The sequence below is a fragment of the Etheostoma cragini genome, chromosome 13 (genome assembly GCF_013103735.1).
Source record: "Etheostoma cragini isolate CJK2018 chromosome 13, CSU_Ecrag_1.0, whole genome shotgun sequence".
Classification (NCBI taxonomy): domain Eukaryota; kingdom Metazoa; phylum Chordata; class Actinopteri; order Perciformes; family Percidae; genus Etheostoma; species Etheostoma cragini.
In genome coordinates, this window is record NC_048419.1 from 5,112,067 (window position 1) to 5,129,442 (window position 17,376).

At 39.9% G+C, this 17,376-nt stretch overlaps 1 protein-coding gene and 1 long non-coding RNA gene across 2 annotated transcripts in view; one reads left to right on the plus strand and one right to left on the minus strand.

Annotated features, from left to right (window-relative positions):
* The first annotated feature begins 599 nt into the window (after positions 1-599).
* Positions 600-17,376, plus strand: part of LOC117955080 (transmembrane protein 164) — a 21,431-nt gene continuing 4,654 nt past the window's right edge. The window contains exons 1-4 of the mRNA XM_034889230.1: positions 600-1,535; positions 10,174-10,223; positions 15,585-15,651; positions 17,058-17,136. Coding sequence (XP_034745121.1) covers positions 1,098-1,535; positions 10,174-10,223; positions 15,585-15,651; positions 17,058-17,136 — 634 coding nt within the window. The 5' untranslated portion in view covers positions 600-1,097. The remainder of the gene's footprint in view (positions 1,536-10,173; positions 10,224-15,584; positions 15,652-17,057; positions 17,137-17,376) is intronic.
* LOC117955088 overlaps positions 4,811-17,376 on the minus strand; it is a 17,099-nt gene continuing 4,533 nt past the window's right edge. Inside the window, exons 2-4 of the long non-coding RNA XR_004658953.1 lie at positions 16,491-16,500; positions 16,270-16,274; positions 4,811-4,820 (exon numbers count right to left, since the gene is read on the minus strand). This is a non-coding gene — a long non-coding RNA (uncharacterized LOC117955088). The remainder of the gene's footprint in view (positions 4,821-16,269; positions 16,275-16,490; positions 16,501-17,376) is intronic.

Here is a 17,376-nt window from a genome sequence, read left to right on the forward strand (position 1 = left end):
GCAAATAGTACCATGATATTCTACTGCATATGGTCGCTATTCTGACTCACATTACTTTGTTCAGCATAGCCTGTAAGAGGAAGAGTGTCAAAGATCAAGGCTCAATGTTTAATGAAGTAGTACTGTATCCTATGTCCAAATTCTATGCATATTGCATGCAACCATACATACTTTGTAAGAGCAGCTGCAGTACGTATTAAAAGTAAAAAGAAAAAGTATGCAATTTGGAACTCAGCTTGTGATCCCTAAAGAAGAAGAAAAAGTGTAGTCATTAGCCCTGACTATTACTAACATCCTTATGCACAAGTTTATGACCTGAGATGTATAGCTTAATTGTACAGTTAACATTAATATCTATGTGTGCACATGATTGACCTGCATTTGGCGAATAATTATTGATCTAAATCATCAAGCAGGAAAACTGACCTACTTACTTTTTATAATAATTTATTTTAGTTTCTTGACACACATCATCACCGAAGATTGTTCCACTCACAGAGGTCCACTGAATGCAGCATCTATGCTGTGTACCAATGAGATTTGTGCTCAGCCTGAGAGACTAAACTCGGGGTTATTACAAAACAAAAATCAACGCTTCAGTTCAGCAGGGTAGGCTTGGTTGCTAATAGCTAAGCTAACGTTAGCTCCGTATCCGGTGTTTGCACTGTTGCTAACGCAGCCTCCATAGACATAGATATATACTGTATATATAGCTATAAGCAAACCGCTTTCAAGAAGACAAGCTAGACTGCAAACTGTTGTCTAGCTTGATATGAATAAGAGCACGTGGCCAGCATGTTTGCTTGCTTCATATGGGGCAAATTTAATTGTCAACTTTAGCTAGCAGTTGTGTGAGGGACGTGAAAGAAGAGAGAGCCTTGCCACTAGCGTTACCCAGTAACGGTTACCACCAGCAACAGTGACAGATAACGTTAGTGTTGCCACAGCTGCTTCCTGCTGCTCGCGCAAGTTTCTCGTCTGTCTGCGGATGAGGTAGTTCGGCGATTTTTGCTAGCTAGCTTATACACACCAGGGCGGTGGATACCTATCTACCTCTCAACCACGAGACGAACTACGAAAAGGAAATCTTGCAGTTCATGTTTCGCCAAGAAGTCAGTGTGACGTCTTTTATTCCATCTTGTTCGTATCTTTTCCAACACGAGAAGAGGAACATGTCCAGATATAACATATACAGCCTTTTAGACTGGATCTACGGCGGGGTGGACCCGAAGTTTGAGGGCAATGGGGGCCCTGAATGTGCCGCGTTCCTCGCGCCCCAGCAGCGCATTAGTGAAAGTCTGGTCATAGTCCTCATCTCTCTAGTGGAGGTTTGCGTTTCGTTGAGGAAAATAAACCTCTCCAAAGAGCTCAAAGTTGTTGGAAAAGGCTGCACAAGGGCTAAGGAGGACAGTCTGGGCAAGAACTTGTTGCTGGTTGCCCTTTGCATGACTTTTGGAATGGAGGTTGGGTTCAAATTCGCGACCAAGACTGTGATATATCTGCTGAACCCTTGCCATGTCATGACCATGGTTCAGGTAAGGATAAGTTGTGTTTGTTAAGAATACACGTATTCCTGTGTGCACTACTAAGATCGGTTGCTATCGGAAAAGCAACACCCATGAAATTTAACTAATTTGTATTGCACGTCGGTTGACTTTTTTAATGTTAGTTGACTTAACTTTCATCAACTCACTACGTGTTGGTCTGACCTAACCCCTCACGTTACAGTATAGTGAAACTCTGTGGTTGGTATTTTACAATAAGCGGAACCTACACACGTTCTGCTTCTATACTGCATCGGCATGCTTTTCATTCCATTCCACACTTGGAGAACATGAAGTTTTGTACGAAAAAGTTAAGTAGCAGACATACTGGTTTATTTTTTTTGGCCATCTGATGTTACTACAGCGTTTTGCATGTGGTATACATTGTACCCGTAATCCTAGTAAGCAGGGGAGTTAGTCCAGACAGATAGTGCTGCTTTGAATTAAAACATGTTGCCTCAAGTTCAGTCCTTGAGGTATGCAACAAGAACTGGGCGTCATCTGTTTTGAAGGTATGCTTGTTTATGACTGGAAGAGGCATGCTATGAACAGCTGTGAAGCCACTGCAGTCCAGTCTGAGCTGAATGTAGAACTGCACAGGAGGCTAGATGAGACTTTCATTGATATAACATGGGAATCAAAGTGGATGATGTCATTTGGTTGTATTTCATTAAAGGCTGTGTTGCAGGTTAACCACCACTGTTGATTACTGGGTAAAAAAAAGCTCTCAAGGTATGGATATCATTTTTTTAAATGTCTCCAATTAGTGTTAAAGGCCATTTTCTGTGTCATTTTTGGAATTCACGGCTTTTTTCAACTCAATTCGGTGATGAGGTCACATTGGGGAGAGTAGCCTCAGCCTAGTACTAGAACTATGGCGACTGACTGGGATAAGGAAGAGATGGAAAGGCCTGCAGCCGTTTAATTTTGAACCTGTCAAACGTGAGAGGACAAATGGGCAATTGCTGAGAGTTGGGGAAGTCTCCTGATGAATTTCTATCATGGTAAAATAGTGCCTAATTTTTGTATTATATTCCATTTTGTAATATCCAACACAATCAAATACAATTGATAACAGTTAAAATGTTTATTACCAAAAAGCAAATTGCTCAGATGTGTTGGAAAATTAACTTTGCAACATGGGCTTTAAGTGTGAAATCGAACACAAAGGTTTCTGTTTAGGTTCAGGTTACGTTATTCGCACCCGTAAGCAAACTACTTTACAGTCTAAGAGGCAGGACATCTTTATAACTTTTTAGACCGTCGCATAAGATGCAACAGATCAAACATTAACACGCATAAAAGACGGGCCACACCTATGATTGCTCTATCCTTGCTTCAGGCTAGGAGAGTGATTGCATTTAGGTGGAAAGGTCGGGGCGGCCCTACACCTGGAATGTGGTTCTGAGAAATGCCGTCATTCTTGGTCCTGGAGAAATTAACTTATGTTGCCAAAGGGAAACTAAATAAGTTCACAGAGATAAGGGACACTTTAAAGCAGTTCCTGGAAAGTGACCAGACTAACATGAATAATTAAATTTGAATAGCGGCGCTTGTGGAAGCTGACGTGTCTCTTAGAAAATAAACAGGATCACCACTGGTTTTGTTTTATTCATGTTCATCTCTTTTTTTTTTCCTTGAATGTTTATGCTGTGGACGGTGGGGGGAGGAGGGATCTTCATAATCTTACTGTTCCTGTGACTGTATATTTTCCATGTGCAAAACAATAAATATATTGTTAAAAAAACACATAAAAGAGACAGTATAACATGGATTGAAACAACAGTACTACATTGACCTGTGCGGAAATTCTACAGTTAGTACATGACCAAAGTGCTTGTGTGTTGTGTGGAAGTAATTCTGCAGTTCATTTAGCAGAGTGATTGCTGCTGCTGTTTTTAAATGTTGTAGTTCTTCAACCAGGGACTCTTAGCTTCCGTCCAGAGGGGAAATACTGGAATTACCTCTTCAAAGGGTGTAGGCTATCTTCCAATGTCAATGCTATCCGCTGTAGTTGTTTAGCATACAGGGATGTGGGGTGCTGCTGGGAGTTACCCGTCAGCTTACTTGACCATCTTACAATTTGATATAGGTGATTCTTGTGCTTTACTGAGACACACCCTAACCACGACACTAAGGAGAAAGATCCGATAGATTCAATAAAGGCATGGTAGCGTAACTGTTGTCTTTTTTTTTTTAACAGACAGCTTCACAATTCTACTGGAAATCTAATTTAGAGTCAATAGTTCTCCCTAGATAGCTGTAGGATTCTACTCGATCCCCTAGATTGACTTGATCACTGCTGCTTTGATAATAAACAGTACCTGCATGTTTCTCCTCCGCCCCTGGTTGGCTGACCTTCATGTACATGATTGCACACCATAGGTCATGGCAACAGGTCACTGCCAACTGTGTTCTCAATGTGTGTTCGTCATACACATGAACTAGGGACACAAGTAATAGTGATGTATCTGATTATTTTTAGATTACATGGCAGTTGTGTTACAGCTAGTGGACATTGATTAATGACTTGCTGTGATGAAGAATTGTCTCATAGTAGCAACATGTCCTTTGTGTACCTGGACCAAGGTTAAGATAATCCACACAGTGGATCCTCCTCATGTCTGATGACAGTTACGTATGATCAATTTAAAGTAAAGCCCGACATATATTAGGCATTTCCTGATCTATGGGTAATGGCCTTTATAATGGCTGATTTTAATGTGTTTTTGTTCAAAGGACTTTAAGTTTCAAATCTTAAGCGTATTTTTATACATTTTATTTATCAGAACTTTAATATATTTTGATGTTCCTCTGATCTGTTGTGCCAATAAAACAAATTATTATCATATTATTCTAGTGAGAACTCATAAATAACTACAAATAACTAATTTTACGGAAATCTGTTTTATGTTTTGTCACGCGTTTCTGGATTATTTTTATATGTATACTATAGATATCGGCATATCAGATTTTTAAATAACCAAATATTCGAATCGGCCCTAAAAATCCTTTATTGGTCAGGCTCTGATTTAAAAAAGGGAAGCAAAAGGGTTTGAAAAAGATGAGGTGCAACTGAAATGAGGTGGAAGTTGCCATTTTCTTGTAACATTTCTATTTCACTTTTGGTAGAGGATAACAGGAAGTGTGTTTCTATCAACGGGATGGCTCTGCAGGGATTGCCTCCAGGAGTTTATTTGTTGCAGGTACTAGGGCCAGGAGCTAGCTGGAGATTGACTTTATACTATCAGAAAAATAGGTGGAACATGACGTGTGCTGTGCTTCTTTTGCTTTATTGGAGGTGCCGTTTGTGGGTAGATGGTATCTCAATGAGACGCCTGGAAGGAGATTTAATATTTGTTGAATGTTTGACAGCTTAGTAGTGGTGTTTTTTCCCCCAGGATGTTACTTTGGTCCACTGTAGGAGTGTGCTTTTATTGACCAATTTTATGATCCGAGTCCACCCACCAGGTCTTCATTACAAGTTTATGGATTTACAGCATATGGGTGTGGTACTTTTTTAAATGCCTTTTAGACCCATTGGAAGTCCATTATCAAGCCATCTCATAAGGATGCAGAGATCCTCAAGTGGCCCTCTTCCTTTCTCCTTTGAGCTATCCCAGCAACTATGTATAATACGACGCATCTGGAAATGAGAGCGAGAAGTCACGAATTATGGGTACATTTTACAGGCTGAAAAATATATAAGCTCATGTAACGTTCCAATGGGGCCTGCCAGGCGTGTTGCTGTAGCTGAAGTTACCACAGTCCTTGAGTAATCAGCTCCTGTGTGTGAAAATAACCCCTTGACTGTGTTGCTGTGCTGCACCCTTATTGCTTGCCCTGCAGTGTCATTACACAGCAGCCTGTATGTTGTGGATTGTAACTGTCATAAACTGCACACAAACACCAAAATAATTTTGGGAAACCATGCAATTTACTATAAATATTGAGTCAACAGTGCTGTCCTGGCTAGATGTAGTTGTAATTGAACTATTTGTTGGGGAAACACAATGCTTTGTCATCATGCATAGAGTGGCTGTGTCTGTTGGCACTGCAATCACACAAATATGAAAGACTCCAGCAAGTATCACTCCACTGGGGGTGAGGAGTTCAGCGTTTGATGACTGATGAGTTGATGTCTCACATCTGACAACACTGTCTGTTATGTTTTCCTCTACATGGAACAAGAGCACTCACATTACTGCGGCGACAGACGTCCGACTTATTATTGACTAGTCGGGCTCAACGGATGTACATCGCTGGGATAGACCCCTTACCCATTATTGGGGGGGGGGGGGGGGGGGGGGGTTGAAATGCTAGATTTGGCCCAGGATGTTAACATGGAGTGCTAAGACCTCTTTTTTTCACATGAAAGTGGTGTAACATGGCAATGTCAGGACTCCAGTAAGTAAACATCAATCTGATCTTCACATGCCAGGAATCAGATAGAATGATAGAATGTTTTCTTTTAACACATGTTGATAGGTAAGCTCCGGCCAATCACAGAGTCCCCTTATCAAGTGAACTTTCCTACCTTGTAGATCTTGCCAGGGGTCCAATGTGAATGATCATATAAAAATTCATGATAAGTAGGCTTAGGATAAACACTGCTACAGGCTCAACGAAAACAATAACTCATTTCTTTTCAAAACAAGCCTCTGGCATTTCCGCGGCAGCTTTGAATGGGTTTAATAGGGGTTTAAAATAGTGCTTGTTAGCACACTGCAGCAATGAACATTAAGACTTTGTGCTTTGCTTTATAGGTCGAGAGCTTGCCTGTAAATTGAAATGCCAGGCTGTTAACGAGCTGTGTGCCAAAAAAGTATCAATATAACTGACTAAAGTAGCAGCATTATCTTTAAACATAGCCACATTTATCAGCTGTAGTAATAACACCTAGCATCACACATTGTTGACTCAGTCATATAGATTACACTTAAAGCCCTATACTGTGGTACTTAATCACTATTTGTAAAAATGGAGTATGGCTTTCCAGTAATGAGTTCTGTCAATCTATAAGTAGGCCATCGATCTTCTGTTTTCAGTAGTTTTCCTTCACAGCTTGAAAAAACGTTATACATTCACAGCTGTGCTTTTACTTTGAAATTGCTCTGCAGCCATGTGGAAAACGGCGCTGTTCAATTCAAGTAGAGTTCAATTTGCAGTGAATATTGTGAAGGTAGTAGGGTGTCACGATTCTCCAACTCTTTCGATTTAATTGTTGATTTCATTTTTTTTTAGCACTGAAAGTCCAAATAACAAGGGGGGGGGGGTACCTGAATGCACGGTTAAGTCCAGCCGGAGCCCACACGCTTTACATCTGTTGTTTGTTTACACAACTCACGGGGGAAGGAAAATTGTTGGCACACCGATGATTTTAGCGAAACAGGAAGATTTTCCAGTTCTGTTGTGTCTCTAGCAGTACTCAAAAAGTGCAGTTACAGGTACGCTAACTTAACTGTTGCTTTTGATTTTGATAATTGAAGTTTAAAGCTCATTTCAAAGTCTTGACACCGTTAGAAAGTAGCTGATATTTTCTAAAAACCAAAAAAATACTGACCATATAAACCAAGTCACTTTTGATTGTGCATTCTCGGTTCAAGTCTTTTATTGGTTGCCTTCCAATATCTTTGTAGAGGCTGAGATTGTGTAGGCCGGAGAGATTTCTTGGTTTGGAGACTATCATCATTTTGGCGTTATGCCTCAACCTGCTGCACCTCCAGATACTTTTATATTTCAGTTGTAAAATTAATGGAGAGGAACAACCATTGGAAGTAATTGTGTCGTTAATGCTGGAACAACCCCGTCAAGGCTAGTTTGACTCTCATAAATTTGATCATGCATGTGGACAAAATCTGGGTCAGAATGTTTATTGGAGCTGCAGAGGCTTGTGTACAGTGATGAAGAGTTTAGTTGACCATTTAAAAGTCTGTTGTGTAGGAGTCATACTCTTTGTTTTTTACATCTGTTTAATAATGTTTTAAGTCAAGAAGTAACTGTCCAGATAGTTGGAATGACTTTATTATTACCTTATTTTACTGTACATTAACTGAAGCTCTGTAGCTCCGTAGCTCTGAGGTTGTTACTTGGGTTTGGAACGTACGTACGTGTGTGTGTGTGTGTGTGTGTGTGTGTGTGTGTGTGTGTGTGTGTGTGTGTGTGTGTGTGTGTGTGTGTGTGTGTGTGTGTGTGTGTGTGTGTGTGTGTGTGTGTGTGTGTGTGTGTGTGTGTGTGTGTGTGTGTGTGTGTGTGTGTGTGTATATACTGTATATACACATTTTAAATGTAAACTTTTTTTTTTTTTAAATCAACACATGACAGACGTCAGGAAGTCATTTCCAGTCAAAACTTAGAGCTTGTCCCATTTCTCCCCCCTTAAAACTGTCCTGTCCTGTTAGTAGTGTCCTGAGGAATAACTCCATGACAGGACAGTGTCTGAGTGTCCCTGGACCCTCCTCAGGACACTATAAACAGGACAGAACAGTTTTTGCTGCCACTGCCTTTCGCTATTGCATTGTAGCGGGGGGCTAGAGCATCAGACATTGATGTTGTTATCAGTTATTGAATTGTACAATCTGGTCACTCAATCCCCTAACAGTTTGGAGGTTAATTTACTTTTGGTAAACGTGTCCTCACTTTTAGCCCTGAACCAAATGAGGCCAAAGGTCTGCTCCACAGTCCCTAGCAAGCATGTGATTTGCAAATTAACAGGAGACAACAAGACAGATTTGTTAACGGTCAATGCGATATGATAAGTGTGTTTAGCTTTACCGTGAACTTTCCCGTAAGGTTTACTGTGAACTTTCCCGTAAGGTTTACTGTTAACTTTTCCGTTAACTTTCCCATAAGCTTTACCGTGAACTTTCCCGTAAGGTTTACAGTTAACTTTCCCATAAGCTTTACAGTTAACTTTCCCATAAGCTTTACAGTTAACTTTCCCATAAGCTTTACAGTTAACTTTCCCATAAGCTTTACAATTGACTTTCCTGTAGGCTTTACCGTTAACTTTATTTGGGTATGCCCTAAGTAATCTAATGACAGTTAACCACATATCAAAAAAGGATTACCAGGTGAGGGCTAGGGCTGTCAAAATTGGCCAAAAATAACATTTGAATATACCTTCAAAAAAAAAAACTAAAAAAGAAAACACTGGTTCAAGTATATTCGAAAAATCTATTTTTGCTCATTGCATGATTGACAGGTCGGTCATCAGTGCTTTTTGGTAACTTCTGAGCCCTGTGTTCCCCTCTTATAAAACTCTGGCTCTGTTACTCCCGCTGTCTCCCAGCAGGCACCCTTCTAGTTATGTGACAGCGTTAGTTCCTCCTCTGTTCCTTTTTGTTCTCTCTGTCTCTCTTGCTCTCTCTCTCTCTCTCTCTCTATATATATATATATATATATATAACACTGAGTTTCCATATGAGAGAGCTGTATGGAATTATTGTGATGTCCCTGACATGAGACAAAGAGTCTTTTACCAGTTTATTGCAGGCGGCATAATCCCAAATACACCGTAAACAGTGGGAACGCACACCTGACACTTTTTTAATTCATTAAAAGCTATTTTCACAGATGTGCTTAGTGTTTGTGTGTTTGTTACAGATGGTGTCTGCAAAACAAACTTGTGTTCCCTGTGCAGGTTAATATGAGTTGATGGGTGTAGTGCAGATCCATCACTAAGACATATGGCCAGTGGCTAGTTGTACGACAGATCCCAAGTAAATTGCTTTCTTGTAATTCTGTTTCCAGCCTTTGCCTTCCAGGCAGACCAACTCTTTCTTGTGTCAGAAGTAGTTTCGAACCAATCCATGTTTGCAGTATCCTCCAGGCCCCAATAGCACAGTCACTGAGCATAGATGAGATGTACAACTGGAATGACGATGAACATTGTAATCTATATTCTTGTCCAGAAAGAAAGCCAGTGTGTTGATGTGAATGCAAATGTAGGAAATAGAAGCCACTGTTAAACTGGCTTCGCTTTGGTTTTCAATGGATATGAAATAAAACATCAGCCGCCTGTAAGTAAATAAATATAGGTATAAATATATATATATATATATATATATATATATATATATATATATACTATCAGAAAAATAGGCGTTTTAGTCAATTATTTGTGATTCTACTGTGAATGGAACCTGGACTCATGGTCAAGGTTTGAATTTGTTTCTCAAAAAGCCGGACCAAAGCACATCGATCCAGGATTTATACACGTCCATTGGCATGCTGTTCTCTAACAGAAATTGATTTTTTTTCTTCTACCTGTTCCGTGAGCAATGCGTTGTAGATTGTTAATAATCATTAATCAGTTAACACCTGGCAGCCATTGTAATGCTTTCAAATCTACCGTAATTGTTTGACCATCCTCCCGGGTCCCATCTGAACTCTGCATTTAGTTTTTCTTATTAGAAGCAAAAGGCACTTTACAGTTGCCTGTGGGTGCTCTGTTCAGGGCTCCTGCTCCTCTTATTATATTAACAAAAACATGTTAATGTAAGTTGTTAATTTCCTTTTCCGACTGCACTTGAATGCCGGGAGCCGTTGAAGCATTCAAGCTGTTCCATAATGACCCGAGTTTGATGCGATAATGTGGATTCTTATCTCTCTGTGCTTTCCTCAACAGATCTTCCTGCTGGCCTGCCCGCCATGTAAAACAGCAATGGTTGTATTTAGGTGAGTAGATCCACCCCCGGCTCATGTTGATCTTTGGTGGTCTATTTGTTTAGTGCTAATTAGGGCTGGGCAATAATTCAATATAATAATTTAGCCTCTCTTAAAGGACTCATGTTGTGATTAAATCATATATCGAGATATCGTGATACACAATTACGTTACATAACAAGCACATACTAACTCAGTTTTTTCAGAAAACCTTTTGTGAAACACTTTGAGGGAATATCATTTGAAGAATTGAACACTTGTCAGTACACAGCTGGGAAAAATAAATATTTTCTTCTACAATTTCACTTGAAACTGTGTACCACATTACTGATGATTATTAATCTAAAATCTCATTGGAAAAAATATTTTGTGAAAGCATCCCTCTGTCAACCCTACAATATTGACGTATTTAGTTAAGAATATCGTAATATCTGATTTTATCCTAATTGCCCAGCCCTAGCGCTAATTGTAAAAGGCTTACGACTCACAGGCATAATTTATGCATCAACCCTCGATGTCAACCAACTGTGGGACATCATGTCATGAATGCAAGTCCTGAATGTAATATAAAGTAATTGGGCATACAGAGCCAAAATAAACCTGGATTTATTTTCATATAACAGCAATTGCCACATTGATTGTAATTGCTTATATATTGTTTTTATTGTATTGAATTTGTTGGGGTTTATTGTCTTCTCTCCTCAACAACTGCTCTGCTCTTGGCAGTTAATTATTCCGGAGAAAATGAAAATGAGAAAATGACTGTTTTTGCCAGTGGAAACACAGAGTTGGATTTACTCTCACTTTCTGATGCCTCAGCCTATGGGAGTCACATAGTGGAGGAGTCACATAGTGGAGGAGTCACATAGTGGAGGAGTAGCAGTTTAGTCAACACACTGTTGCCGATTATGACCTTAAAGTAGCTAACAATAAATACAATTGTGAGTTTGAGAATCTTAACACTATCCAACCTGTTTCTTGTCTTTGGAAAACAAAATACTTTAAGTAAGTGAGTCACTTCAGAAAAGAAGTATTTTTTTCCACTAGTCCAAGATTTCTCAAAGTAGTTAATTCAATACTGGATCAGCTTACCGGGCATTTCACAGGTATTTCCAATGAGAAAAGCTTTTATGATTTCTGTCTGTTTCAGGAGATTGACAGTTGTAATTTTTGTGAACGTGGCATTTTATCTGCACCAGGAAAAATAAGAACACTAACAAAAAAAAAGACAAATGAAACTGTTGTTTTTTTTTAGAGCATAAACACTGTCAGTACCTTAGGGGATGGTATGGAAAGACATTCTGTTGACTGATGAAGATTTCAGTCCTGGTTGATTTGGCCACACCCAGAGTTACCATAGCAACAGCAGAGTGCGGTTTTAATACTATTACTATCATTGAATGAGCAACTGCATTTTCCTTTCAACATCAGGGCACAGCAAAAGGAGTTGGTTTCCTTGCAGAGAAGTTGAAGGTTTTCAGCCTTCCCCCCTTTCTCCATCTAACTGCTGCTCCCTGTAACATATACAATTCAGATCAGCTGTGATAAATAAAATAAAAAATCTGAAAATTAAATTCGATGAACAATTGCAGTCATGGCTTACTTCAGTGACACATGTTATTGAGACATGAAACAGTGTTTTATTTAGCATTCTGTGCCTTCTCTTCAAGGACAAATGCAGCTCCAGCTTTTATGTTAGTACTGGCTGTATGGTGGATTTCCACAGGATGTGTAAAACAAACGCACAGCACCAGCATCTGTAGTCAAGAATGGGCAGCCACCTTTTTACTTAAGACACAAGTAGCCTCCCTTTTGCTTGGCTTCAGCTTCTTTTATTCACTAGGCACACAGCGCATTGCATGACAGAGCAGAAAAATGTGGAGAAATTGCACATGATCCCTAATCCACGGAATATGCGATGGGGGTGATGCTTGCTTCCATTACAACAGAGTTAGTAAGCTCTTGAACACCAAAAGTAGCAGTTAGCGAGGAAGGTTCAAACGGTATTCCAGGGCGCCTAGATAGCTCAGTTGGTAGAGCGTGCGCCCATATTTAGAGGTTTACTCCTCGAGGCAGCGGGCCACTTTTATGCAAAGCTACCTGGACCAGACAGGTGTTACTAGAGTGCATGCTGAGAAACTTTGGTGGACACGGAAAAAGGCTCTTTAATGTTTAAATGCCATTGCCTACATTCTAAATGGATGTCAGCCAATAAGTCTAAAACATCACATATGATTATTGGGACAGAGACTGGGACTCCCGGTTAATTAGATTCTGACTGAGCAGCAAAATATGAATTCAGTTGTGATTCTGTGAGAATTCTGTACATATTCCCTTCCAGTTAGATTGAATTCGGCATTGATGACGCAAACAATAATAACAGTAACTCCAGTGAAATGATTTGAAGGTTGTTAGTGAGGACGAGATTAGGAATGTATTTAAAGCTGATTCTGGTTTTCAACGTCGCACCGGGTGTGTCTGTTAAAACACGGACGGAGACAACTTCTCTCTTTTGACGCTTCATTACAATCAAGAAACAGTACAAACATGGGTGTGTGTGTGTGTGTGTGTGTGTGTGTGTGTGTGTGTGTGTTTGTGTTTGTCTGCAAAGAAATAACATTGCAAAAGCTACCATACACTATGCATATGAATCATATATATGCTAGCAAATAACAATAGACCCACTACAAAACTTACTTAGAATTTTAACTATAGATCAATACAACAACAGGCTTACATTAACTGACAACAAAAGTTATATGACTTACAGTTCAGACTCACACATACAATCCATGCTGATTATCCTCCGGACAGCTAGTCTCTTTTTCTTTTCTCTAACTTTTGTCTCCATGTGGCGTGCGTGTCCGCGCTATTCTCCGACATGCACTCACAATCACACCTGATAGACGACCTTTTGTACAAAACTAAAGTCACGAGCTAATTTTGTAAAATGTAAGGAGTAGAAAGTACCGATATTTGTGTTAAAATGTAAGGAGTCAAAGTAAAAAGTCGCCACAAAAATGAATAGAAAAGTAAAAATATTTGAAAAATCTTCTTGAGTAGAGTAACAAAGTATTTGTACTTTGTTACTTCCCATCTCTGATTATACATAAAAACACACACACACACACACACACACACACACACACAGGGTGATGATTGCTAATGGTCAATAAATGTGGAGAATTTGAATGAAGCAGTGTTTTCCTACAAGGTCCGCAGGCTCTCAGAGTGACAGCTGGGCTCACTTGAACTGACAATCCGACAGCACTGCTGTTTTGCCAATGACCTTGGCTGTCACAACAGTTATTTTGGCTCATTTGACAAAGAGAGCAGTCAGGTAAGATGGACGGAGGCCCACTTTGACACATAAGCTCCTGGGCTTTTGTATGTAACTGGGATAATATGCTTTTGTCCCCATTTGATACAATATATGGGTGCCAATTCGATTCCTATTCTAGTCAGTGTATGCCATAAGCGGTACGGTATAAACAGAAAATATTTAAGTGAGTCAGTGGTTTAAAAGAAATCACGACACATACGTGTAGCAATAGATACATATTTTTTCCCGTCCCTAGTTTATGCTGCTTTTCAGAAAAATTGTTGGTTAAAAGAAATGTGCAGAAGTGAACTGAACAAGCATCACACTCCCTTTGTCTGCAGGAGCAGACAGGCTGCGTTCTGTAAGCGCTGAATGGTAAGTGAGAAGGAAGCAGCTGAAAAATCTGTCCTACGTACTAAAGCCTTGAATCTATCTTAATTTATTCTAATTACAAATGAATACGCAGAGTTCCTGATTTGTCAGAATCATTGGGGAAAAACCTTTTTTTAAGATAATTTTTTGGGGGCATTTTTAGGCCTTTTATTGACAGGACAGACAAAGATATGAAGGGGGGCGGGGGACACGCAGCAAAGGTCCCCAGGTCGGACTCGAACCTGGGCCGGCTGCGTCAAGGAGAAAACCTCTACACATGGGCGCCCGCTCTACCAACAGAGCCATCCGGGCGGCCATTGGGGAAAAACTTTAATGGGATCTCTGAACGGGTGACAGAATTGTCAACGTGTGAGTAGAAAGGTTCTAATTGCCCCAAACGTCAGTGACCTGACTTCCCACTAGGATCTGACCCTGCCCAAGAATGAGAGACAGCTGCTGCTAACAACATCGGGGAGCGCTCTAAATGGCTTTCAGCAACACAGAACATAATCTACACTGTGCTCCGTCTGTTGCTCTGTGCTGATATCGGCAATAATTCAAGCTAATATGTAAAATGCAATGATGCATGCCATGTAGAAAGAATTGTTCCTGGCAGTCTGGGGCAGATGTGACGGAAGACGTAAGGTTTATCTAGGGCTACACAATTATGGCCAAAAAGATAATCACGATTATTTTGATCAATATTGTGATCACGAATTATTATCACGATTATTTGTTAATTTCAACCAAAACAAAATTTACAGTCACATAGGGTATTCATAACTGCTTTCACAACCATATTGTGCTACATTCCTCTTATATTGAAGTTGTATGGTGCACATACATGCAGCTGCAAAACATATCCCTGTAAAAGCTCCTTCACTTGTTTTCAACGACAACTGATTAAAAGAGCTAGGGAGCGGGGGAGGAGTGCAATGGACGTACTCACAGAGAGACGGCTGACTCACTATGAATGGGTCCAGCAGGCTCCGCCTCACACGCTGTTACTCTACCAATAATAATTAAAACTGTGGACAAATGTCAGAAGTGTGGACCGGCGCCTCTCTGTTCCTGGGGGCGGGGCCGCGTGGAGAGTACGAGGAGAGATCCAAACACAGGCACGGCTTTACAGAAGAAATGGGTCATGTAACGCAACATTAAATCGTGTCGATTCGCTTCGTTTGTGGAGGGCAGCGGATTTGAGGACATTAGATGCACCGGTGCGCCGTAGGAAAAATGTTAGTCGCACCCTAGAGCCCTGTGAGCTAACAGACGCTAACTAGCACCAACTAGCACTAGTGACTGCTGATGTCTGAAAAACAACACAGACGGGACAAAATGTTGCGTTTGCTGGTAAACTGGTAAACCTTGAGACCAACGTATGACCAACTGTTTACATCTAGAAACTAAGCTGCGATGCAGGGAACAACTGTGATTGGCTCATGATCAGACAGCGGTTTACGGAGCGGTAGATGGGCTTTGCAAAAAAAAAAGCAGGAGCGTTCTATAAACGGAACGACGCATTTTAAATATCGCTTGATTACGCAAATTTGATCGTGGGAAGCCAAAATTGTGATCGTGATTAAAATTCTATTAATTGTGCAGCCCTAGGTTTATCAGATCTTTTGGAATTCCAATGTTATAACTTCCAGCTTATTGTTTTCCCCGTGTGTTTTCAGGCTGCAGGTCCACATGCTGAATGGTGCGTTACTGGCTTTAATGTTCCCTGTAGTCAACACTAGACTGGTAAGTACCCAGGACTGGGAAATCCTCATCAAAGCTTTGATTTCAGGCGTCTGCTCTCATCATCCGTCTCTGAGGTTGAAGATGTTCATGAATGATTAAAAAAAAAAAATGTAGTTCCTCTACTAGAGCCTGAATCTGAAGATTCAATCACGCAGAAGAAACAAAATGTCTGACTCAAGTGGCTGAAAGTATGAACTGGAAATATGATGATGATGGAAATAGGTTGTTTTTAGGGAAGAAAATCTGAGGGAAGGCTTGTGCAGACGAGGACCAGATGCAGTAGATAATACACTAAAGTTAAATCAGCTTTAAATTATTTATGCCAAATGAAATCAAGTTTTGACAGTTTAAACATCCAATTCTAACATGATCCATGTGAAGACCAAATTGCCCCTACTGCAGAACATTTCTTTCCAAAGTAAATAGAGGTTTTCTTGGTGTAGATCTATTTCCCTGTTAGATGAAGAACTTGTTATTAATAAGGGAAGTATAGGTGTAGGTGTGAAATGACACTATGTCATTAGTCAGCTGGCCTTTCAAAAGAGTTTTCACAATAGATCTCCCAAGCAGAGGTGTGAGGAAAAGAACACAAAGAAAGTAATCATTTTTAACATTAACATACTCTATAACTGAGGAGGCATCATACCTTCATACATCTTCTGGTAAAAAAACAATTACCGTCCATTATATGTATAAAGAAATGTAGAAAGTAGTGGTACACAATATTTAAATTAAACACTGATTGATTTTGTTTAATTTTAAAACATTCAAAACACTGTTTTTTTAAATAAAAGACCATTGAACAAAGTGACTAAAATGTCCAACAAAACTTCAAAAACTATATTAATCCTTTTGGAATGACTCCCACAAGGAAATTTAAATTTCCAGCATCCGTTTTAGCAAGAAATACAGTATAGAAGACAGTATAGAGACAACAATAATAACAGTAATAATAATAATACCAATATCAAAATGTGGCTGTAAAAACGTGGAGAAAAGAACCCCCACAAACATTTTCAAAAGGCAAAGAAAAAAATTGACAAAAACATCAGGGGGAAAGCAACAACGGTTTTGAACAAGACGACCAAAACTAAAAAAAAAAAGGTTTCAATTTTGACCCCAAAAAACAAAAAGTGGCACGGTCCACGGGAAGACAACACGAGGGTTAATGCTGCTCTAACACAGTACATCAGAGCACTGCACACACTGAGGGCGGGACGTCCGACACTGGCTCTTATGTTCAAAAGTTTCAGACAACAACGAAATCATTTCCCAAATGCTCGGATATTACCTCATCACAAAAAAATGTAAAAAAAACCAGCCGACCGTTACTGCTACAGGGGGCTCAGGAAATGAAATATCTGCTTGATGTGGCCTGTTCAGATTTGAGATGGTTCTGTCCTCAGCTACCGTTTGAGAAGGAGATCTACTACATCCAGCACTCCATGCTCTACCTGGTGCCTCTCTACCTTTTCAGGAAAGGAGGTAGGTGTTGAGCTTTCCTAATTACAGCTGCGCATGCTGCGTTCACAGTGACACTAGAGCCTGACCGATATTAGACATTTCCCCAACTATCGGTGTCGGCATTTATATGGCCAATTTATAAAAAATAAAAATAAAAAAAAGAATCCATCATCAGAATCATTTATAATAATACATTTTATTTAAAGACGCCTTTCTTGGCACTCAAGGACGCCGCACAGGGAATTCATAAATTAAGAACAG